The sequence below is a fragment of the Peromyscus leucopus genome, chromosome 4, assembly GCF_004664715.2.
Source record: "Peromyscus leucopus breed LL Stock chromosome 4, UCI_PerLeu_2.1, whole genome shotgun sequence".
NCBI classification, from domain to species: domain Eukaryota; kingdom Metazoa; phylum Chordata; class Mammalia; order Rodentia; family Cricetidae; genus Peromyscus; species Peromyscus leucopus.
Window position 1 is genome coordinate 105161126 of NC_051066.1, and position 23402 is coordinate 105184527.

At 44.1% G+C, this 23402-nt stretch overlaps 2 protein-coding genes across 2 annotated transcripts in view; one reads left to right on the forward strand and one right to left on the reverse strand.

Annotated features, from left to right (window-relative positions):
• LOC114709529 overlaps nt 1–22243 on the reverse strand; it is a 45583-nt gene extending 23340 nt beyond the window's left edge. The window contains 1 exon segment of the mRNA XM_028893409.2: nt 21870–22243. Within this exon segment, the coding sequence (XP_028749242.2) occupies nt 21870–22243 (374 nt within the window).
• The window catches only part of Ttl (tubulin tyrosine ligase), a 30267-nt gene continuing 28928 nt past the window's right edge, over nt 22064–23402 (forward strand). The window contains 1 exon segment of the mRNA XM_028893388.2: nt 22064–22398. Within this exon segment, the coding sequence (XP_028749221.1) occupies nt 22242–22398 (157 nt within the window). The 5' untranslated portion in view covers nt 22064–22241.

A 23402-nucleotide genomic window follows, 5' to 3' on the forward strand; every position in this document is an offset into this window, starting at 1 on the left:
AGCACATCTGCAACCCACACACATATAAACGTGCATGTATGCACGCATACTCCATACACATGCAGAAAAAAGCAGGGGGCAGGGATAAAATGTGGAGATGTTTGGAAGCTTCAGGATGTCTTTACAAGGCTGGTCACACAACAGCTCTCACCAGGCAAGCAAAATGCTGTTGATACTGCCATTCCTGATGCAGACATCCACCAAGGCCACATGGCATTTCTAAAACATCAGACTAGAAGCCATTTCTCCAGCCCCAAGACTAAGCTTTCAATGGCATGTGTATGGCTTTGTGGTGGTTTGAATGAGAAGTGTCTCCTGTAGGCTGAGGTACTTGCATACCCAGTCCCTAGTTGGTGGCCCTGTTAGGGAAGGGGCAGAGTTGCTGGAGGAAGTGCATCATTGGAGGCTGGCTTTGAGGGTGTATCATCTCATCCCAGCTCCGTTTGATCCCTACTTGGTGTTTGTTGCTGAAGATGTGAGCGCTCAGCTTCCTGCTCCAGCTGCCTGCTGTCATGCTTCTGCAGTCCTGCCATTTGGGCTCTTCCTCTGGAACCTCTTCCAAAATAAACTTTCTCCCTTAAGTTGCAACAAAGTAACTAATACAGGATTTCACGCCTGCGGAATGCTCAGATTACTGTTAACACACTCTGTGTTGTTGCAAAGGGTTTTGATATGGATTCAGTTCCCCAACTATTGCTACTTAGTGTCCTTTAAACAAAATGTCCACTGTGTATCTGTCATTACCTATGGGATATATGAATTATGGTTCTCAGTGGAGACGTAACAATGTAATTCTGGACAAATCTTCACTAGCAATCCATTCAGAGAGTCAATGGCTGGACACTTACGACTGTGACAGGAGATCAGAAATTGTCACACCCCTTAAAATAATGGAAAACACGCCTATTCTATAAGATTATTTCTACATATGTTTAAAAAGATTATTTTCAGGCCAAGCATGGTGGCACATATCTTTAATCCCAGTCCTGGGCAGGCTAAGGCAGACAGGCCTCTGAGAGTTCCAGGCCAGCCTGGTTTATACAGTGAGTTCTAGGCCAGCCAGACTACACAGCAACACTCTGCATCAAAAGTTTTAAAAAAATTAAAAAGAATTATTTTCCAGAAAATTTACGCAGAGTGCAAGTTGCTACTATTCAGTTATACTATATTAAAAATATAAACACTATTTTCACTATGTCACCAAAGTACTTGGGTTTTAGAAGTCAGAGCCACCAAGTGGCCATGTGAGATGGACACTGCTTAAAAAAAAACCAAGCACGGACTGGAGAGATGGCTCAGAGGTTAAGAGCACTGACTGCTCTTCCAGAGGTTCTGAGTTCAATTCCCAGCAACCACATGGTGGCTCACAACCATCTGTAATGAGATCTGGTGCCCTCTTCTGGAGTGCACGGTCACATGCAGGCAGAATACTGTATACATAATGAATAAACAAATCTTTTAAAAAAAAAAAAACAAGCACAATGTGTAGTTTTCAGTCTAACTGACTCTTGGCAAGACAGGGGACAAGCATTTCACAACAGAAAAACATTTATTTATTCTCCTATATTGGAATGCTTAGTCACCAGGGCATGGGAAAGATTAAGAGGTGTGGCCTTCTTGGAGTAGATGCAGCCTTGTTGGAGAAAGTGTGTCTCTGGGATTGAGCTTTGAAGTTTCTAAAGCCCATGCCAGGCGGAGCGTTGTTTGCTCTTTCTCTGCCTGCTGCCCGAGGATCAGGACGGAAGGCTCTCAGTTACTGCTCCAGCACCATGCTGCCTGTGTGCTGCCATGCTCCCTGCCATGATGATAATGGACTGAACTCTGAAACTGTAAGCCAGGCCCCAATTAAATACTTTCCTTTATAAGAGTTGCCTTGGCCATGGTGTCTCTTCACAGAATAGAACACTAAGACTGGCTTATTGTTAGTCAAAGCAACATGATGCTGTGACTCTCTGCCATGACACCTGTCACATTCAGAGCAGATTGCTGTATTTATTTCGCCGTTTTACATATTAACAATAGCACAAAAAGATATTTAAAAAATGAAAACTGCTATTTTTCTTTTGAATTATTTTGTACGGCACATATTTGAAGGTCAAAGGACAAATGAAAGTAAAAAGTGTGAAAATCAACTCTCCTTCCGTGTGGGACCCTCACCCCCACCCCGGGGATTGAACTCAGGCCATCCATTGGGTGTGCTGCCTTGTTTATGTCAACTTGACAGAAGCTAGAGTCAAATGGGAAGAGGGGACTGGAGCTGTGAAAAAGCCCCCATCAGACTGGATTAGTAACGGTTGTGGGAGGACACAGCCCACTGTGGGCAGTGCCAGCCCCGGGCAGATGGTCCTGGGCTGTGTAAGGAAACAGGCTGAGCAAGCCATGGAAAGCAAGCACGTAAGCAGCTCTTCTCCACGGGTCCCGCCTCTGCCCATGCTTTGGCTTTCCCTGACGACAGACTGTATCCTTTGAGCAAATACACCCTCCCCTCCCTACCTGGCTTTAGGTTATGGTGTTTTACCACAGCAACGGGAATCTAACTATGACGTCACACTTAGCAACAAGCACTTCATCCTGCTAAGCCATCTAACCACCCACTATTTTTTATTGATGAAAAAATGGGTGTTGGTGATTGTATTTTAATGATTCAAAAGCATCTCTTTTGACCTGCCTGAGCAAAAAATTGTATGGTAGCAATATGTGTAGAGATCATAAAAGTACAAAAAAATATAAAATGTTTTTAACAATCTAGTAATCAAAAAGACAAATAATAGAAGTAGCAAACAATAAGAGTATGTCTGTATCGGTGGATATGTCTATAAAACAACAATTGTATATTTTTGTAATGTGTACCATACTGTGTGCTCCAGTAAATGTCCATTTGTGGAAGTGTATTTATTTTATATGGCACATGATGTTAAATGCAAAAGGAGCTACGATTCTGTAGTTCCCGTGAGTTCTGATGTGCTTTTGAGATGATGTGAGCACACCTCAATTAAAAAGTATTTCCCAGTCTCCAGCTGCTCTTCCCTTTGTCTATTTAATGGATTCCTCTGAAGAGAAGTTTGTTTTGTCCTTTCCTGAATCATGCTTCCAGTTTTATTTCTGGAACTCCATACTTAACCTGAGAAGTCTCAAAGACTCGGATCCCTCTGTTTCTTTGTAAATCATTTATAAGCTTAGGAGTCCTAGATAGACGTTTGATGGATTTTGAATTGATCTTATACAGTTCCACATTTACTTTTGCCTAAAAATAGCCAAGTGTCCCAACTCTCTCTGTCTCCTTTGAATTGATGTGCACATCTATAGTATGTTTCTGAATTCCTTGTTCTGTTTTGTGTTTAATTTTTTGAGACATAGTTTTTTTTTTTTTTTTACATAACAGAGCCCTGACTGTCCTTGAACTTGCTCTGTAGACCAGGCTGACCTTGAACTCAAAGAGATCTGCCTGCCTCTGCCTCCTGAGTGCTAGGATTAAAGGCATGCACCCCACCACCACCATCCCCCCAGGCAAATTCCCTGTTCTTAGATTGGAAGAATAAACAATATTTACCCAGTTTTGATCCATGAGTTGACATGATTCCATTTAAAATCCTAGTAAGCTTTTTTTTTCCCAAATGGAAATTTATAAGCGCATTCTCAAGTTCACAAAGGTATGCAAAGGCCCTACAGTAAACATCTTTTAAAAAGAGGGAAAATGTGGAGGTTGTAAATGATGTTATTTCAAGAACTCACCATAAAGCCACCGTGTTGAAGCAGCTGTCTGTGTTAACACAGAAGTGTGGAATAAATGCTCCAGACAAAACCGGGTGGTGGGGGCTCACACCTTCAATCCCAGCACTCAGGAGGCAGAGGCAGCTGGATCTCTGAGTTCAAGGCCAGCCTGGTCTGCAGAGTGAGTTTCAGGACAGCCAGGGCTACACAGACAAATCCTGTCTCAAAACAAAAACAAACAAAAAAGCTCCAGACAGAGACCCATGCATATAATCTATTGATTTTGACAAAGGCGCTGAGGCAACTGAATGGAGAAAAGATGATTCTGGAATGCAGGGTATCCACACTTAAAACGTGAAAACAGGCTGAGAGATGCTTATGGTTAAGACATGACTGTTCTTCCAGAGGTCCTGAGTTCAATTCCCAGCAACCACATGGTGGCTCACAGCCACCCATAATGAAATCTGGTGCTGTCTTCTGGCCTGCAAGAACACATGTAGGCAGAACACTGTATACATAATAAATAAATAAATAAATAAATAAATAAATAAATAAATAAATAAATGTTTAAAGAAAAAAAAAAACGTGAAAACATCAGCACCTTGCATCACAGTAGCATGTACACTCAAAGTAAATTCTAGATCAAAATGCAAGCGTGTGAAACTACAAAATTCCTGGAGGAAACAGGAGAAATTTTTTTTTTTTAATTTTGTTTTGACTGTCCTGGAACTTGGTATGTAGATCAGCCTGGTCTCAAACTCACAGAGAACCCTGCCTCTGACTCCCCAGTGCTGGGACCAAAGGTATGTACCACCACGCCTGGCTAGAGAAAGGTTTTATGGTCGTGAATTAGGCAAACTTTTTTTTTTTTTAGATACAAAAAACCATACTCCATAGACAAATATAATTGTAAAGTTGGTTCACCAAAACCAAGAATTTCTATGAAATTTCTTATGAAAGGCATTGTTAAATTAGTGAAGAGACAAGGTACAGACCAAGAGAAAATTTGTGAAGATATTGGATAAACCAAATAGCCTGACAAATCAGCAAGCATAGATGGGAAGTTGTACAGCTGAAATATATAAGCAGATAGGCGGCTAAAGCCATGGCTCTGCTGCTCTTGAATGGGTCCCAAGTCTGGTTCCCAGCACACATCTGGCATTTCACGGCAATCTGTAACTCCAGCTATGGGGCCTCTGACACCCTCTTCTGAGCTCTAAGGGCAACTACCCTCAAATGCACATACCCACACACAGATAAACATAATTGAAAAAAATCTCTAAGGGGTTGGAGAGATCTCTCAACAGGTTAGCTGTATATACTGTGCTTTCAGAGAACCCAAGTTCAATTACAGTTTCCAGCACACATGTCAAGCAGATCACAACAGCCTGTAACTCCATTTCCAGGGGATCCAACGCCCTTTTCAAGGCCTCTATGGGCACTAACACTCACATGCACAAACCTCACACATAACTAAAAATAATAAAAACTATAAATCTTCGAATGACTAAAAATGTTTTATGGCATTATTTCAAGGGAATTAAAGTTTAAATCACAGTAAAATATCTGCTAGAATAGCTAAATTAAAAATTCTGACTATCAGCTGGATGGTGGGTGGCACATGCCTTTAATTCCAGCAGAGGCAGGTGGATTTTGTGAATTTAAGGTCAGCCTGGTCAACAGAGTGGGTTCCAGTGCAGCCAGGGTTACACAGAGAAACCCAGCCTCAAAAGACAAAAACAAACAAATGAAAAGTTCTGACTATTTCAAGTGCTGAGGAATGTGTGTGAGAACTGGGTTTCTCATACTGCGGTACACTGTATGACATATTCTGGCAACTTCAAATATATAGTATTTTAATTAATTCTTTGTGAACTTCATACATGCATATGATGTGCTTGGGTCATATTCACCCCACTCCTCCCAGATTCACCCCAGTCACACCCCTGGCAATTTTTTAAAGAGTTAAACATGTATAAAGCGACCAGGATGCATATGACATTGTGCGCTGTCCAGTCTCAGAGTACTGTTCACACAGACCCAGGGTAAATGGGGCTCATCACTGTAGACAGCTTTGTGCCCATGCACCTGCACGAACATGCGTTTGTCCACACACATATACTATATATGTGGACAGCACCTGCACACACATGCGTGTGTCCACACACATGTACCATATATGTGGACAGCCACCTGCACACACATGCGTGTGTCCACACACATGTACCATATATGCGGACAGCACCTGCACACACATGTGTGTGTCCACACACATATACCATATATGTGGACGAACACATATACCATATATGTGGACAGTACCTGCACACACATGTGTGTGTCCACACACATATACCATATATGTGGACAGCCACCTGCACACACATGTATGTGTCCACACACATATACCATATATGTGGACAGGAACATCCACATAGGTTTTAAAAATCTTACATTAATTGAAGCTAGTGTGGAAAGGAATGGATTTCATCAAGGCATCCCCACACACTGGTGTGATTCTAACTCATCTCTTCTCTCCACCATGCTCCCTCCCCCTCCCTCTTCTTCTGACCCCTCCAAATGCTCCCCTATTCTGCTTTCATGTCAGATAGATTTCACCACGTTCCTTCTTTTTTTCCTTCTCCTCCCCTCTAATGATTCCCTTTCTAGTTTCACAACTTACAGGCGCGCACACACACACACACACACACACACACACACACACACACACACACACGCAGTTTTAAATCTAAGTTTGCGTGTGAGGGAAAGCATGGTGTTTATCTTTCTGAGTCTGTCTCACTTCTTTTCACATAATGATTACTAGCATCTTTGATTGTCATGTAAATGCCACAATTTCTCTGTGGGTGAATAAAATGTAATTTTATTGTCTACATGTATCACATTTTCTTGTATGAATATGCATATGTATAATATTTCCTTCACCCATTCATCTTAAGATATTATTTAAAGGCTTAGTGTGTGTGTGTGTGTGTGTGTGTGTGTGTGTGTGTGTGTGTCTGCATGCGAGTGAGTATAGTACTCATAGGGACTAAGGTGTTGGATCCCCTGGATCTTGAAGTAACAAGCAGCTGTGTGCCACCTGCCATGGGTGCTGGAAACCAAACTCAGTCTTCTGCAAGAGCAGAAGCCATCTCTTCAGCCCTCTACAGAGATATTTTTATATGAGTTCTTAAAAAACAGAAAGCAGAGTGAGGGGAGGGAAAAATTAAAAGAGAAAGAAAATATTCGGAATAAGAATATACTCGAAAATTCAGAGTGTGGCTGTCTCTAGGTTGCAGGTTTGTAGGTAATATTTTTTCTTTCTTTTGCTCATTCATATTTCCTAAATGTTCAGTATAAGATGTGCTTGTGGCAAGAGGAAACACAGCCTTGTGCTGGCCTCTTCTCGCTGGCACACGCTGACAGACAGCAGCTGATGTGGCAGGTTCCGGCTCCCTGAGAGCTTGCCCAGCAGAGGAAGGCAGGAACTTGCCAGCCCAACACTTAGTGAGGTGTTTGCCTCCATTTGGCTTCTCTGGGAACCTGGGGACTACTCAGGGATGGTGGAGCCAAACTTGAGTCCAAGTGTTTATTATTACGGCTCTGCTAGGATAAGAAAGGCTGGACCGTTTCCCACAGTCATGAACACTGATAATTCTCTGTATCAATAATTTATCTTGCCAGGAACAGACAATACAGCAAAGGCATTTATACGACTATGAACACAAACAACATCTAGTCTCTCTCAAAACTTACTGTACTTTTTGTGATTAAAAAATGCATTGTCATAAATTCAGAATCTATAGGAAAGTCTTAAATCAGTATAAAATCACTCTGTTACCAAATTCCTATATAATTCATTTTATGTATGTGTGTGTGTTATTAGAGGGGTTCTGGGATCTGAACTTAGGTTCATGATTGAGCACCAAGCACTCTTAAGTGCTAAGGCATCTCTCCAGCTCTTATACATAATTTATAACAAACATTTTACATTATTTCTCACTATAATTTTTCTTTTTAATCTAACTAGAGTCACATGATCTTTAGGCCCTGCCCAACTCCATAGTTGCGATGGCTAATCTGGGCTGTCAACACACCTGGGAAGAGGGACCTGGACTGAAGAATTGCCTTCAGCAGAGTGACCTGTAGACATAGTGGACGGGGACATTTTCTTTATTGACAATTGATATAGTTGGGCCCAGCCTACTGTAGGTGGTACCACTCATGAGCAGATGGGCCTGGGCTATCTAAGAACAGAGCTGAGCAAGCCAAGGGGGCAACCCAATAAACAGTCCCTCCACGGTTTCTGCTCGAGTTCCTGCCACCAAGGTCCTTCCTTGAGTTTCTCCCTTGACAAATTGTGAACTACAATTTGTTAAGCCAAGTCAACCCTCCCCTCCTCTAAGTTGCTGTTGGCCACTGTTTTACTATAGCAACAGAGAAGCAAACCAAAACAATCTACATCCATTCTTATACTAATTTATTTTTCACACATCTTTTTTCAGAAAGCCTTTCTGAATGCTTTCTCATGTAGCTCAGTCTGGATTCAAATTAGCTATGTAGCTGTGGTGGTTTGAATTAAAATGGCCCCCACAGGCTCATGCGTTTGAAAGTTTAGTCACCAGGGAGTGGCACTATTTGAAAGGATTAGAAGGATTAGGAGTTAATGGGCTTGTTGAAGAAAGTGTGTCACTGGGAGTGGGCTCTGAGGTTTCAAACAGCCCATTGCAAGCTCTCTCTCTCTCTCTCTCTCTCTCTCTCTCTCTCTCTCTCTCTCTCTCTCTCTCTCTCTCCATATAGATCAGGATACAGAATTCTCAGCTACTTCTCCAGCACCATGTCTGCCTACATGCTGCTATGCTTCTCACCATAATGATAATGAACTAAACCTTTGAAACTGTAAGCAAGCCCACAATTAAATGCATTCTTTTATAGGAGTTATCTTGGTCATAGTGTCTCTTCACAGCTATAGAATAGTGACTAAGACAGTAGTCAAAGAAAACCTTAAACTTCTGGCCTCCACAGTCTACCTCCTGAGTTCTGGGATTATAGGTACACACCACCACATCCAGTTTATGCAGTGCTGGGGTTGAAACCCAGAGCTTCTTGTATGCTAGCAAGAGCTCTATCAACTGAGCTACATCCACCAGCTCCCAAAGCATTAAAGACTATAATCAGATTGTACTTATATGTTCTATTGTCTGCCAATCTGTCAGGAAATGGGCTTAAGTTCCATGGAGATATTACCTGCTGGCAACATGCACAAACTCCTCACTAGCACTGGCCAGTCCCTCTGCCACCTTCTGCAAGGAGGTAAGTGCTTCATTCTGTACATCTTTCCTCTCCACTGAGATGAGCAGATGACAAAGCTGGACAGTCATTGGTGTAATGATTTGCTCCATGGCCCTGTTCCGTATCATAGGACTAAAGTCATCCCAGAGGAAAGAGTCCATCTTCATGAGTCTGTGAACAGAAATGATGACACCATAAACTCAGGTTTGTTGACATATGAAATATGAAAGTATTTCTCTTGATTCAATGTTCACCTAATTCTACATCTATAGAAGGAAAAATCTATAAAATATTAAAAGGATACTTAATACTAATTTATACTAAAGACCTTGTGGCTTAGCAGAAACATATGAAAAGGGGTGGGGGGTGGGGCAAAGACACATTAGGTCAGGCCCTGAAGAAGACAACAGAATTAAAAAGTAGACTCATGCCGGGCGGTGGTGGTGCACGCCTTTAATCCCAGCACTTGGGAAGCAGAGCCAGGCGGATCTCTGTGAGTTCGAGGCCAGCCTGGGCTACCAAGTGAGTTCCAGGAAAGGCGCAAAGCTATACAGAGAAACGCTGTCTTGAAAAACCAAAAAAAAAAAAAAAAAGAAGAAGAAGACTCACAAACCACAAAATAGACACAGTTAAGAAGTGGTTAATGGCAATCCAATGCTGGGATTTGTTGTAGAACATTGTTTTAACTGGGCAAATGCTCGGGATGTCTTTCTGTATGCTGCGAATGTGTTGCTCTGATTGATAAATAAGAAGCAACATGTAAAGTACCGGTAAGCCACAAGCCACGTGGTAACTTACAGATTAATATAAATAGGTTAATTTAAGATATAAGAACTAGATAGCAAGAAGCCTGAGCCATTAGGCCAAACAGTTTAAATAATATAAGTGTCTGTGTGTTTATTTGGGTCTGAGTGGTTGTGGGCTGGCCTGGGTGGGACTGGAGATAACTCCAGCTACAGGCAAAAATGTGTTACATTTGTTTCTGCTGTGGAATATTACTTTAACTATGTGAAGGTGTGTTACATTTGTTTCTGCTGTCTTTGTTAATGATGTAAAGATCTGTTACATTTGGTCATCCTGCATTTGTTTAATTATGTAAAGATATGTTGAATTTGTTTCTCTTTGCCTGTCTAAGGTACCTGATTGGTCTAATAAAAAGCTGAATGGCCAATAGCTAGGCAGGAGAGGGATAGGCAGGGCTGGCAGGCAGAGAAAATAAACAGGAAGAAAAATCTAGGCTAAGAAACAATGAGAAAAGAAGAAGAGAGAAGAGAACAAGGGAAATGCCTGGGGCCAGCCAGGCAGCCGGCAGCCAGCAGCCAGCAGACACAGAGCAGGACATACAGAAAGAGAGGTTAAAAAGCCCAAGGCAAAAACACAGATAAAGAGAAACAGATTAAAATAAGAGCTAAGATAAGGCCAAGCATTCATAACTAATAATAAGTCTCCATGTCATGATTTGGGAGCTGGTTGGTGGCCCAAAAGAAAAGGCTTGCTACAAGGATTCTACAACTTATTCAATCTTATTCTCTTGTTCAAATTATTTCCCCAAATGAAGATTAAAAGAGAAGACTCAGGTTAGCCAGATGGCTCAATGGTTCAGAGCACTACTTGCTCTTACAGAGGACCTAAGTTCAGTTCCCAGAAACCACATCAGGCAGCTCACAATCACTTATAACTCTAGCTTAAGGGGATCTGACACACTCTTCTCCAAGCAGCAGACACATACATATGTGTACACACATGTGTGTACAAGTGGGCATGCACATACAAGCACATACACACAAATAAAAATTTAAAGAATCTTAGGATAATGCATAGGTAAGACACACACAAAAAATGTTGCTGTGGCAGTTTGAATAAGAATGATACCCATAGACTCATATATTTGAATACTTGGTCCCCAGTTGGTGGAACTGTTTGGGAAGAATTTCAAGGTGTGGTCTTGTTGGAGGAGGTGTGTCACTGGGGGTGGGCTTTGATATTTAAGAATCTTGTGCCATTACCAGAAGCTGTCTCCCTCTGCCTCCTACTGTGGGGGCCCAAAGATACTCCATAGTGTGGCCTTATTCCATCTTGACTCAAGGTCAGAGAGTTGGCGCCTGTTTTTATCACACAAGGCTGCATATCAGGATGTGTTTGGCCAAAGGCATGGTTACCAGGTGTCTTATACTTCAAGGCCTAATTACAGGATGTTTTGCCATAAAGTGTGGCTAATAGATGTTTTGAGAATTGAGGAAGTGTTTACGCTTGTCTATACTTTGTACCTTGAACCATAGTGTCCTTGAGAAGGGAAGGTCTTTTGCCTCTCCCCTTGCTGGTGTATAAAACGCCCATGAGGAATAAACTCCGGGCGACTGTGGTATTAACCCAGAGCCCTCCATGTCTCGGTCTTTTTTTACATCGTACATCTCTATCTTTCCTATTTATTATTTCTCAATCCACACTCCCCTATACCAAGGACTGTCCAAAGGTCGAGCTGGACTCGGCATCTTACTTGTAGATAAGGACACAAGCTTCAACTGCTACTCAAGCTTCATGCCTGCCCGTATGCTGCCATGCTCCCCACCATGATGGTCATGGACTCTGACCATCTATAACTGGGACCCCAAATTAAACGTTTTTCTTTTGTAAGTTGCCTTGGTCATGATGTTTTGTCAGAGCATTAGAAAAGTAACTAAGACAGTTGCTTATTTTAAAAAATGAGTGGGAAAATACCAATAATAGTTGATTATCTTGTACAGTAGTAAAACGCAGATGGCCACAGCATAGGAGGCAGGAGAGAGGAAACATTGACAGGTTTTAGGGTTGTAACATCATTAGAAATTTGTGAGGGGAAAAATTCACACATTTGTGTTAAGGACACAATTGCTTAGGTGAACCACTGGGAAAGATGAAAGAATGTGCAACTGAAAAATTGTTACCCAGGAATGATAGAAAGTAATAGAGATAATAGACAATAATAAAAAGGAGCTAGAGAGCTGCCTCCATGGGTAAGAGCACTGGCTGCTCTTCCAGAGGACCAGGGTTCATATCCCAGAACCCATATGGAGCCTCACACCTGTCATGATCCCATGCTCGGGCCTCTGTGAGCACTGTATGAACGTGGTACACAGACATACATGCAGGCAGAACTCCCATAGTGGTAAAATAAAATAATCATTAAAAGAATCTATGCCAGCCAGTTTGGACTGGAAAAGACAGAGTCTGGAGAAATGGCTCAATGGTTAAGCACACTGGCTGTTCTTCCAAGCATCTGGAACTCCAGTTCCAGGCCATCTTCTAGCCTCTGTGGACAGCAGCCATGCATGCTCTGCACTTACATAAATGCAGGGTGAACACTCATACACATAAAAAGAAAATACAGAAATCTTTTGTAAAAAAGTAAGATGGTGAATGACTGAGGAAGACACCTAACGTTCCTCATCCTCTGGCTCCCCGCTGCACATATGCATATGTGAAAACACATGCACATACCCAGAGAAACAAGGATGGTGATGGTGAAAGAAACTGAGGAACACGCCGGAAGAAGGAAAGACCTCCATGTTCCTAGAGTGGCAGAGTTAATGTTGTAGAATGGCTATCCTACCAAAAGCAACCTACAAATTCAATACAACCGCCATCAAAATCCCAATGACATTCTTCACGGAATTAGAAAAAAGCGATCGGAAAGACAATATGGAAGCACCACAGACCCCAAATAGCCAAAGCAATTCTAATCAGAAAGAGCAATGCTGGAGTTATCATAAGACCCGATCTCAAATTATACCACAGAGCCGTGGTAATGAAAACAGCGTGGCCCTAGCACAAAAATAGACACGTAGGCCAATGCCACAGAATAAAAGACACTGATAACTCTCAGAGCTGCAGCCACTAACTTTTGACAAATGTGTCAAAAATATGCATTGGAGGGCCAGCAAGATGGTTCTGGGAGTAAAAGCTCTTGCCACACAAGCCTGACCACTGTCCAACTCTGGTACCCACAGAAAAGGCAGATGGGAGCAGCATCTGAAATACCAGCACTCCTTGGGGGATGTGAGGCAGAGGAAGGAGCATCACCAGGAAGCCAGGATCAGGCAGGGGAGCAGAAATAACAAGAGTGGCCTTGTACAAGGTGGGAGAGCTGACATGCACAAGGTTGTTCTGTCTCCAATGCAGCACAGCACATGCGCACAGCCTCCCTCCCCCCAGACACTGCACAATAGAGTTTTATTCAGCCATACAGAAGCATGAAATAATGCCATCTGCAGGGAAATTGAAGGAACTGGAGGTCGCTACACGAAGACAAGTCAAACTCAGAGTGTGCAAAGGAGTGTTGCCTATTTTTTATAATTGGAATCCAGTTTTAAATGGAAGTGTAAACATGCAGATGATATGAAAGTAGGAGGGGTGTGTGAGGGATGCGATAATTTAAAGTCCATTAAATAAATAAATAAGCATAAAGCAGAGTCCCTGGGTCCCACAGAAACACACATCCACCAAGGGGCAGAGAGACTGGCCCAGAAGCGTAGTCTAAGATGCCATGCTGCTATTCGGATCCCTTCACTTGCTCGTGACCTAGCTGTATGACACTGGTTGCTGAATTCACACATCCCCTGCTTTCCAGAGAATGGACCTGATGAATGAGCTGCTTTCCTTGAGGAATAGCCAGTGACTTCATGAGAAAGAATCCAAATGGCCAGTCTCTTTGTCTCTGGGAGACATCTACCATGCAGTCTGTGCTGCAATGACTGCATTTTCCAGATCAGACCCTGGCACGGACCTGACACCACATCCTTCCTGGCTGCTTCCCCAACCCTCGCCTACGGGCTTTCCTCCCCCACCAGCCTTTCCTGAAGGGTACTCTGCAGAACATCGCATGTCTTCAAACTACAGCTGCTGAGATCCTATAGGCTGCACAGGATGATTCAGGGAGGGCACGTCAGTCAGCTTGTCCCTGACCCCAAAGCCATCCTATGTGCCTGCAGGAGCTCAAAGCCATTTTGAAAGTGTAGCCACCATGGGGTCTAAAGACTGAGCCCAACTCCTGAGGACATTGCTTAAACTCTAAGATTCAGGCAAAGCCTTATTCTGTACACACACATTTTTGTTTGTTTATTTGTCTTAAACCATTTTGATTTTGTTAGGGTGGACTGACAGGCACATCTGTGTATCCTGTCCCTCTGGAAACCTTGCTTTCGAACAGCTGCAAGGGACAATATGGACCACTCACAGACATGGAGATAGGACACGCAGGATCTTGATATGCCCCTAAAATGACCCAAAAGGAGAGGTGGCTGTATATAGTACTATGCTTTTAATTTTTTCACTTTAGAAACTCTGGCACCCTCATTTTTAAAGTGGTGGATAACCTGCATTATATTTTCAGCATGAACTCTATTAATGAAATACTACAATAATATACTACACTACAATAAAATATCAAAATGTACTATAAAATAAACTAGCCCAGATAACAAATAATTTGACAAGAAAAGGGGGATGCTATCGCATAAAAACTGAAAAATTCCTACAATCCATCTTTGACTGGCCATCACAAGCATAACAACCCACGGAGAACATGTAGGAGGCTAGAAAATAGGAGCTTGGCCTTACCTTAGTGGGGAGATTCTCCACTCTACACAAATGAGACAGTCAGTTGCACTCCCCCTGAGGAAGAGGTGGTTTTTATCAGCCGCAGGAATCCACCTGGGGTTGCACAGTTCCAAACGACAGGATCTCCAGCCTCTGTTAACCGACTCCACCCCTGACGTCACAGACAGTATCATGAACCAGCAGCAACATAACTTATGCATGGCCTTGTGGCGGGGCCGATGCTTTGTCACAGAGATAAGAACTGATAATAAGAGCCTGAGAAGACAGCTATCTGAACCAACCCAATCAGAATAGGGCTCAGCTACAGGTCTAAAACAGCTGTGCTGTGTAGACCTGAAGAGAAATCATGCTCCAGAGTCGTGGAAGTCAGAAGGTGAATTGCTGAGCAGTTTTATGTGGCTTCTTATTTCCAGTCCTTCAAAGGAAGATTTTCATATAAATTTGGCTGGTGAACAGACATCGGGCTGCTGTTTCCTGAGAACTAAAAAGAAGTGGAGGCTTAAATTGGAGAGAGAATACATTGAAATGTGTGTTAGGCACGTGTGTGTCCAAAAATCACCTCACAAAGCAATTTCATGATTTTAAATCGGTCTCTCTATCTACTCTCTATCTCTATCTATCTATCTATCTATCTATATATTCTTCTATTCTATGTTATGTTATATCTATATCTATATCTATATCTATATCTATATCTATATCTATATCTATATCTATATCTATATCTATATCTATATCTCTTTCTCTGTCTGTCTCACTATGGATTCCAGGTTGTCCTTAGGCACAGGACTAGAATTACAAGCATGCACTACCATACCTGGCCTCCATTCTTGTCTTTAAGACACGGGACTTTGATCTAAAAATACAATAAGGGGGCTGGAGAGATGGCTCAGCAGTTAAGAACACCTGTTGCTCTTGCAGATGACCTAAGTTCAGTTTCCAGCACCCACAGGGTAGCTCACAACCACCTGTAACTCCAATTAGTAAAGAGCTTGCTGTCCCAGCAAGGGGACCCTGGTTAGGATTCCCAACACTCATAAAAAGTCAGATAAAGGGGTTGGACAGATAGCTCTGTAGTTAAGAGCACTGGTTGCTCTTGTAGATGATCTAAGTTCCCAGCACCCAAATGATGGCTCCCAACTTTCATAACTCTAGCTCTAGAGGATCTGACGCCCTCTTCTGGCCTCCATAGGCACTGCATACATGTAGTGCACTTACACACACATGCAGACAAAACACTCATACACATAAAATAAATCTAAAAAATAAAAATAGAAAAATCTGGATGCAGTAGTACATTTGTAACCTCAGCACTGGGAAGATGGAGTTAGACATATTCTTGGTGTTCACTGGCCAGCCAAATCAGTGAGCTCTAGGTTCAATAGAGTCCCTGACTCAAAAAAATTAGGTGGCAAGTGTTTGAAAACACCCAATGCTGACCTCTACCCTCCACATTCGAATGATGCACATGCATCCCTCCTGTGAACACATACAGACAACAGAGACACACGGTGTAATAGCTGAAAGTTAAAGTGATGAGAAAAGATATCCCTTACAAGAAGTAATAATGGTGGGGTGTTGTACTGGACAGAATGATGTTTCTCTCAAACTCATGTCCACTAGGAACCTGAGCATACAATCTTATTTGAAGATGGGCAATTAATTGATATATCTATTTCTGGTGATGTAAGCAAGTCAAGAGGTGGACCTATCAGAGTGAACCCCATCCAGTGACAGATAACCTCATAAGAAGAAGGACATTTGGACACAACGACACAGAAGGAATGATGGATGCAGAGATCAGTGTGATGTGCTCATCCCCAGGGGAGCCACCAGGGGCCGGAAGAGGTAGAGGATTTTCTTCTAGCAGCTTGGGAGGAAGCATGGCTTTGCTGGTAGCATAGTCTAAGACAGTGTTCTCAACCTTCCTAATGCTGTGACCCTTTAATACAGTTCCTCACGTAGTGGTTGACCCAACCATAAAGTTACTTCATTGCTACTTCATAACTGTAATTTTGCTACTGTTATGAATCAAAGTATAAATATCTGTGCTTTCTGAAGGTCTTAGATGGACTCTGTGAAAAGGTCATTTGACCCCCAAAGTGGTTGCAACCCATCGGTTGAAAACCATTGTTCTAAGGCTTCTAGCTGCCAGAACTGTGAGACCATTTCTCTTGTTTTAAGTCATCTAATTTATTCTGATTTATTATGCTATCGTTAAGATGTCTAACATCTATGTTATTATAACACAAAATAGACTGTACTACAAAACTATTTTTAGAACCCAAATAGTTAATTTCATAATGATGGAAAGGTTTGACACACCAGAAAGATGTAGCAACCATAAATGAAAATACACCTTACAGTACAGCCTCATAGTCATGCAACCAGCGTTGACAGTTAAAGGGAGAAACATACAGTTTAATAACTGTAGTTGCAGGTTTCAAGCCTTGTGTAAATAATTAGTAGAATTATTCATCATAAAGTTAGCAAAATTTGAATAGACCATCCAGAAAGGCACTCCACTTAGCATAAACAGAACACTCCAATGATTAGGTAGAGAACACAGTTCTCATTAAGAGCACATGAAGTATTTCCACAGACTACAGTCATGCTGCACATCAGGTCTCAATAAATAAAAGGAATGAAAGCATATGAAGTATTTTCTATGACCATAATCAATTTAAATTGCACATGAACAACAAAAAGACAATTTGCGAAGCTCATGTGTATTTATGGAGGGACTCAGGCTACATCTGAAAATGAACACATTGTAGTGGTTTGAGTGAGACTCACATATTTGAACCCTTGGTCCCTAGTTGGTGGCACTGTTTAGGGAGGCTGTGGAACCTTTAGGAGGTGGAGTCTGGCTGGAGGAAGTATGTCACTGGCGGTGGGCTTTGAGTGCTTATGACCTCTTGAACTTCCTGTTTGCTCTCTGCTTCCTGCTGGCAGATGAAGATACAGTCTCTCTCAGGTCATGTCTTCCACCATGCCTGCTGATTGCTCAATGCCTCCCCACCTTGATCAACTCTTATCCCTTAGAAAGCATAAGTCAATATAAACTCTTCTTTCTATAAGTTGCCTTGGTCAAGGTGTTTTACCACAACAGAAAAGTAACTATTTCACACATTATAAATAACCAATAGCCTATGATCAGGGAAGAAGCGACATTGGCATTTCCCTATGTTAGTACGTATATAAGTTATATGTGTGTTTGATAAAGTTTGCAAACTTGAACTATGTGTCTGGAGATGACCGGCCTTGAACAGGGAGTGAGTGTGTTCATTTCCACCAAGATACTTTTGCTCTACAGGCTCCACTTTCTTTCTAACAAAAATATTATTTTTAGTCAGTTATGTAAGCACACCATCTAACTGTGATAATTTCCCACTTATGGAGAGTTTATGATATGCCAGGCATGTGCTGGGAATTTTACAGCCATTTAATCCACACGACCATCACATGATTGAGCCATACTCTTGTCGAGACAACTAGGGAATCATTTCTAGAGCTGGGATACTAGTTCAGGCCTGGCTGATCTCAGACTCCAGAGTCTGACTTTTTGTGATACTATTTGTGCAGCATCACAAGCCCAGATGCTATATTACCTGTGGAGGCCCAAATTACTCAGAGTCTGAGAATCTGAGCTTGCTTTACCCAGCAGGGCTGCATAAGGAGATGATTTGGCCATGGACATGGTTACCAGATGTTTGGAAGGGTCTACACTTGGCTGTGTGGTGTGCTTTGATCTAGGAAAAGGGAGGTCTTTTGCCCCGCCCCTTGGCATTGTTATAAAAAGCCCTTTTGAATAAATGGAAAAGGCCATTGGGTTTTGATCCAGGTCTTCCCAAAGCTATCCTGTGTTTCTGTCTTTCTCCTCTTACCTATCTTTCTATCTAATATTTTCTTATCGCTCTCTCCTCCTCATAGGAACCTGGAAAAAGTGGGGGCTGGCCTCCCACAATTACATGACCTTCAGAGGTAAGTGGCTCCAAGTTCTGTCATCCTTATGAAAATGTCCTCATGACTTTCAAATGGCATCATTTTAAAATCCAGATCCTGGTTTTGCAGCTCAAAATCCTTCTTTATGCTGAGTTCTGGGTGATGTAGATGATACACTAGGAATTCTCATTAACTTTAAGTGAAAATAAAGAAAAAAGCGAGGGACAAGATCTTGAGCTGAGGGTACTATCTGCCATGAGACTGGGCCTTTGGGAGAGGTGCTCATGGATGTTTATGGAGTGAGCAAGGCTACCAGTTCCTCTTTTGAGTGTGTGTGTTCCTGTGCATTCACACTCCATACAACATCAAATCACCCAGTTGTGTTTCTTCTCTGACACTTGACTGGAGAAGTCTATAGTAGTTTGATAGGAATGGCCCCCATAGGCTCATAGATTTGAATGCTTGGTCACTAGGAGTGGCAATACTTGATAGAGACTAGAAGATGTGGCTTTGTTAGAGTAGGTGTGGTCTTGTCGGAGGAAATATGTCACTGGGGGTGGGCTTTGTGGTTTCAAATGCTCAAGCCAGGCCCAATCTCTCTCTCTTTCTCTCTCTCTCTCTCTTTCTCTCTCTCTCTCTCTCTGTCTCTCTCTCTCTCTCTCTCTCTCTCTCTCTCTCTCTCTTTCTTCTTGCTGCCTGTTGATCTGAATATAGAACTCTCAGCTCCCTCTCCAGCACCATGTCTGCCTGCACACTGCCATGCTTCCTACCATGATGATAATAGACTAAACCTCTCTCTGAAACTGCAAGCCAGCCCCAATTAAATGTTTTCCTTTATAAGAGTTGTCATGGTCATGGTGTCTCTTCACAGCAATAGAACATTGACTAAGACAAAGTCTATTCCATGAATTGTCTGCTACATACAGAAGAACTATTTTCTCCTCAAGGGTCTTTTTACTGATGAACAATTTCAAGTTGTTATTACTGAGGGGCCAAGACCCTCTGTGGAGGAACAGCCAGAGCTAGGATGAATGAACTGGACAGGGGAAGCACATCATCCACATGTGCGCTAGCTTGCTTTCTGTGCTCTAATAAAAGTTCTGACCAAGAGCAATATGGAGAGAAAAGGGCTTATTCAGCTACACATCCCAGTCGCAGTCCATCATAAGGAAGGGCAGGGCAGGAACCTGGAGGTAGGAACAGAAGCAGAGGCCACAGAAGAACACTGCTTACTGTTTTGCTTCTCATGGTGTGGTGGTTTGAATGAAAACGGCCCCGTAGACTCCTAGGGAGTGGCATTATTGGAGGTGTGGCCTTGTTGGAGGAACACTGTCAGAGGAGGAGGGCTTTGAGGTCTCAGAAGCTCAAGCCAGGCCCAGTGTCGCTCTCTTCCTGCTGCCTGCAGGTCCAGATGTAGAACTCTCAGCTCCTTCCTTCTCCAGCACCATGTCTGCCTACCATGCTGATAATGGACTAAACCTCTGAAACTGTAAGCCAGCCACAATTAAATGCTTTCCTTTATAAGAGTTGCTGTGGTCATGATGTCTATTCATAGCAATAAAACTCTAACTAATAAGACACATGGTTTTCTGGGCTTGCTTTTTAGTACAACACAGGATCACCTTCCCAGGGCTGGCACCACCCACAGTGGGTTGGGACATCCTACATCAATAGTAAATCAAGAGGAATGCCCCCACAGACTTGCCCACAGAACAATCTGATGGAGGCATTTTCTCACTTGAAGTTCCCTCTTCCCAGATGACTTAGCTTGGGTCAAGTTGACAAACTAACAGTTGGCCAGCTTTCTGCTGCTACAACAAATACCCAAGATAATAAGCTCATAAAGAGAAAGCGTTATTCTGCATCTCAGTTTTGGGCTGTGACTGATTGGCTCTGTTGCTCTTGGGCCTGTGGCGTGGCTGCCACACCATGCTAAGAACACATGACAGAGCAAAACACACTCACCCTATCACCAGCCAGGGAATAAGAAAGAAGAGGGGCTGGGTCATCCCCAGAAGGAGAAGACACACAAATTCTAAAGTCCAGACTAGCAGTGTAGCATACTCCTTACATGTGTTGGCAAGTCCATGTGACCAGGACTAATTCAAAGGGGAGTGGGAAGTCTAAGTCTCAGACGAGTCCCCCTTCTGTAAGATGACAAGATGTTTCCAAGGTGTTCCACATCTTACATCTGAGTAATGGCAGCTGAAAAAGCTAATGACTTTCTACAGCTCAGAGTCAGACTGGGCAGCTTTGGATTATTTTTCTGTGTCACCAGCCACCACGACAAAAGGAACGGGGTGGCCCCATTAGTGCAGACTTGATATTCATTTCCCTCGGTGTTAGTCTCACTGGACCCTCAGAAAATGGTGACTGAAGGGGAAAGATGAATTTTACCACTAAGAAAAGGAGTGATGTACAAAAACCAAAACAAATGAAAATGATGTGGTACTGGGCTGGGGCTGGGCTCAGTTGGTAGAACGTTTGCTCGGCATACATGAAGCCCGGGTGTGATCCCCAGCACTAAATAAAGCCAGAGTATGTCTATGGTAGATGGGCTGAGATGAGGCAGGAGGGCCTTCACATTGTACTCAGTAGATAAGGAAAGCGGAGTAGAGGGAGGCCCCGTGGTGTTCTCCCCTCCCCCGCCCCCCTTTGCCCCAAAAACTAATTAAAAATGTGAAGCTTGGGTCTGCTGGGAGCATTTATGAGTGAAGATAGAGATGCTCTTAGAACCAAAGTTGGTTTCCTTAGCTATCAGGCAAAGGCACAAAAATCCTTTAAAGGACCAATCTGCCACCATTCAAAAGGGGAAGCTGGGGTCCAGAGAAGGGTGAGCGGTGAATTGCAGGACTTGTGAGGAGTCCAGAGCTTCCCTGGTTTTGTTTGGGACTGACTCACAGGCAGACTCCAGGGGAGCCCTCCTCAGAGTCCAGAGGACACCTCCCACCCCCGAAATCAAAAGCGAGCAGATCGCAAGAGAAGCATAGCTTCACTGGGATACAGGATGAGACCTTAGAACTTCAGTTTTGGTTTATTTTGAGGCAGGGCCTCATGTAGCCCAGCTGGCTTCGAATTCACGAAGTCGCTGAGGACGACCTTGAATACCTGGTCTTTCTTCCCCTACCTCCTTAGTGCTGGGATTAGAAGCGTGCCTGATTTTACAGGGCTGGAGATGGAACCCAGGGCTCGGTGGTGGCTACATCCTCTGCCTGGATCTTTTGTTTTCACCCATCAAATCTGATTTTGAACTAGGTGGGAGACCCAGACAGACTGCAGGAAGGAATATTTGCGGGCTGTGACCCGGGCACAGCAGAAATCACTTCACTCGGCCTCTCCACCGCAGTTCGCGAATACTGTGACCCACCAGCGCCCCACGCCACCGGCTCCTCGCAGAGCGCCGGCCGGCCGGGGCGGGCCCTGCATCCGAGCTCCCGCCGCAGCGGTCCGCAGACCTGCCCCGAGCGCCGCGCGGAATCACGGTCGTGGGCGGGGCGCCGGCGGTGGGCGCGGCGTCCGGGTGGCGCTCGCCACTCGGGCGGTGGCGCGGGCGCCCGGGGCCGGCACTGAGGGGACCCGGAGGCGCGGTCCCGGAGCTGGGCGGACGGCTGGGCTGGGGCTGGGGCAGCGACCACGCGGGGCCGCCGTGGTGCCTTGGACTCGTGCGGCGGCTGCGGGGCGCGCGGCCCTTCGCCATGTACACCTTCGTGGTGCGCGACGAGAATAGCAGCGTCTACGCCGAGGTCTCCCGGCTGCTGCTGGCCACCGGCCACTGGAAGAGGCTGCGGCGGGACAACCCCAGGTTCAACTTGATGCTGGGCGAGAGGAACCGGCTGCCCTTCGGGAGACTGGGTGAGCCTTTCCCTCGTGGACGTGGCGCGCACGGCCCCGGGGAGCCAGCGCTTTTGTTTTTAAGGTCATTAATCTTCTCCAGGCGCTAGCTCGCTCGGGCAGATCTAAAATGGATCCACCAAGACCTAAACCCATAGCTGGATTCGGAACGGAGCCTCGGTGCGGTTGCTGTGTGTGCTGACAGTGCCCTAGCCCTGCACCCGGAGTGTCGGCCTCGACTCCGAGCTTCCCTGGGCCTGCTGCAATCATCTTGCAGCTTTCTGCCACCGAGGATTCCGCCTTGTGTGGTGTGGGTGTGGAGGGGGAGTTGTCGTTGTTGAAACCCCAGAGGCTTGTGCTACTGAGAGGCCCAAGGAATTTGGGAAAGACTCACTGAATTACCCAAAGCGAGAGCTTCCAGGGAAGCTGGTGGGTGGGAGTGGAGGGGTGCTCCATTTCAGACCTCTCTTTTAGCTGCACCAAAAGTGTGCATCCTCAACTGTGCGTCTAATGATGGTTTTTACAGGAGTTTGGATGCCCTTTGGTCTCCTCATCCACGTGGGCGAAGCTTTATTCACATACTTTCCCGTAGGAAGGGACAGCGACCCCCTTTTAAATGACGTAATCCAAAAGTTGTCCAGATGGGTTCAACTAGCATCCCACAGACTTGAGCCTGGTCATCTGCGGAGGGCCTGTCTCTCTCTCTGGGTAGCTGGTTCTTTTGCAAAAACTCACTTGGGGGTGGGGTCGGTTGTGTTCCAAGGACAGAAGGGGAGAATTGATGGCAAAGAAGAGACCTCTCTACCTTGGAGAACACCCCACAGAGTAGTGTCCCGTGTCCTGAAGAGGAGAGTGTTTTCAGAAATAGGTGTGGTCAGAGATGCATGACTAGACTGAAAAGCAGGTCGTTTGGAATTAACTGGCTCTTTGGCAAGCTTGCATAAGGCATTTGGGTGACATTACAGCCCTATCAAGATGTGATAGCTTGAAGAATGAAGTGTGTAAGGGCTTAACCATACTGAAAT